The sequence below is a fragment of the Bufo bufo genome, chromosome 1, assembly GCF_905171765.1.
Source record: "Bufo bufo chromosome 1, aBufBuf1.1, whole genome shotgun sequence".
NCBI classification, from domain to species: Eukaryota; Metazoa; Chordata; class Amphibia; order Anura; family Bufonidae; genus Bufo; species Bufo bufo.
The window spans coordinates 100986608-100988366 of NC_053389.1; the positions used below are offsets into that span (position 1 = coordinate 100986608).

At 41.3% G+C, this 1759-nt stretch overlaps 1 protein-coding gene across 1 annotated transcript; it reads right to left on the reverse strand.

Annotated features, from left to right (window-relative positions):
- Nucleotides 1–302: 302 nt before the first annotated feature.
- Nucleotides 303–1114, reverse strand: LOC120990678 (transcription factor HES-5-like). The gene is made up of 3 exons (XM_040419617.1): nt 1055–1114; nt 770–950; nt 303–556 (listed from the first exon to the last, which is right to left on the reverse strand). Exons 1-3 carry the CDS (start codon nt 1112–1114, stop codon nt 303–305), a joined length of 495 nt encoding a protein of 164 aa, XP_040275551.1.
- Nucleotides 1115–1759: the final 645 nt, after the last annotated feature.

Here is a 1759-nt window from a genome sequence, read left to right on the forward strand (position 1 = left end):
AAGTCACTAGCCATTATACTACAAATTGTAATATTCAATTCATGCATAAATTTCATAAAGTTATAGAGATCTTAACATATGATGCTCTACAAATGTTGCAATATACAATACAGATGAACAGAGAGACCGACTGAAGACCCAAGTTTTGAGGCTTCAGCCACACTCTATTCTTTTAGAGAAGATCTATCAACCTCCTAGCAATTGAGGTTGAGGAAAATGTTTCCTACAGGGCAAGAGGACAATGACTGAATACGCTTCTAAGTCCTCTGGGTCCATGAGCAAAGAGTCCATGAGCAAAGAGTCTACCAAGGTCTCCAGAGTGTGTTGCTGTGGTTGCTCAGATCAGATTGCTTGACGTGGCAGTATCTGGCAGGAGAAGATGAAGAAGAAGAAGAAGACACGGTGGCATCTTCATTCAGCTTGAAGTGGTTCAAAAGCCTGAGTTCAGTTGTCATTTGATTTTGGTGGAGTGAGAGGAAACTGAGGACTTCATTGAAGCATTGGTTGTAGCCATCACTGAACTCCACTTGTAGACCATTATTTTGATGTACTATATCTTGAGAAAGAAAAAGAAGGAGAACTTTAGATATTTAACTAGAATCCAAAAACAAAAGTAGACTGAGACCATATCTACTTCTCAAACATACACAGTACAGGCTGGTATATCAAATTCTCCACTAGCTGGGGAACCACAGGTCATTTAGCCATATTTTGGAGATGACAACAACAGTTATAGAAGGATATGTCTAATGCAAAAAGAGATACTCACTGTTGGTTAGGGGCAGAGTCTGCTGCTTGAGGTAGGTGACAGCCATCTCCAATATATCAGCCTTTTCCAGCTTGACATTGGGCTGTTGCTTGTGGAACTCCTTTTCCAGCAGAAGCTTGAGTTGCTCGATGCTGGTATTAATGCGATCTCTGCGCATCTTCTCCACAATGGGTTTCCTCATCTGCAGAAGAAGGACACATCTCATTACTACATATATCATTTGCATTTATAGTTATAGTTATGGAGTATGTATCGACTTTAATGATATGATATCAAAGCTCTTACCTTATTTTTTTGCTTTGGTGAGACCTTATGCTGCTCCATGAAAACCGTGATAGGTGCCATGTTTCAGAGATGATCTGGGACTTGTGTAGATCCTCAAGTGTTCTGGCAGAGGGTGGCTTTGCCTCCTATTTATACTCCTCAGGCTGGCTGAAGATATGTGAGTCTGAGGTTTGTTATAGTTTCCCACACTCTGCGGCCAATCATTAGAGGTGGAGGAACAATAGAGGAGGCATCCATTATGTCATGCTGCATTGACAGTGAATGGCTTGGGCATAATAAGCTAGTCTCAGAGGAGCAGGTGGGGAGTGTGTGAGAGGGGATATAGTGTGATGGGAATGACGTGACCTGTGCTGGGAAAAAAAGCTTCCTTTACCAGTGCTGGCCTTCTGACTAAAGCCCCAGATCAATAGCATTCTGCCAACACACACTTTACAATTCACAGTAATTCATGAATTTCTCTGCATTTTGTTTTTGGCGGGAAGTTGCTAATCACAGGAGACATCTATGAGTGGAGTGATGCTGTAATCTGTGGTGACACACGTGCAGACACACTTATTGAGTCCTACCATGTAACGGGTAGGTAGGAGATAGGCAGACAGATGGAAGTATACTGTATACTATATATAAAAAAACAGGAAGGATATTAAATGGAAGTGAAGATAGATGGAAGATAGATTTACATTACATGGAGAGATAACAATTGGA

Excerpts from the sequence above, each read along its gene's own strand:
- LOC120990678 (XM_040419617.1), bottom strand. The coding sequence starts at position 1,114 with ATGGCACCTATCACGGTTTTCATGGAGCAGCATAAGGTCTCACCAAAG. Across the intron at positions 951-1,054 it reads CACCAAAGCAAAAAAATAAG|ATGAGGAAACCCATTGTGGA; the intron begins GTAAGAGCTTTG and ends CTTCTTCTGCAG. Across the intron at positions 557-769 it reads GACTCTGCCCCTAACCAACA|ATATAGTACATCAAAATAAT; the intron begins GTGAGTATCTCT and ends TTCTTTCTCAAG.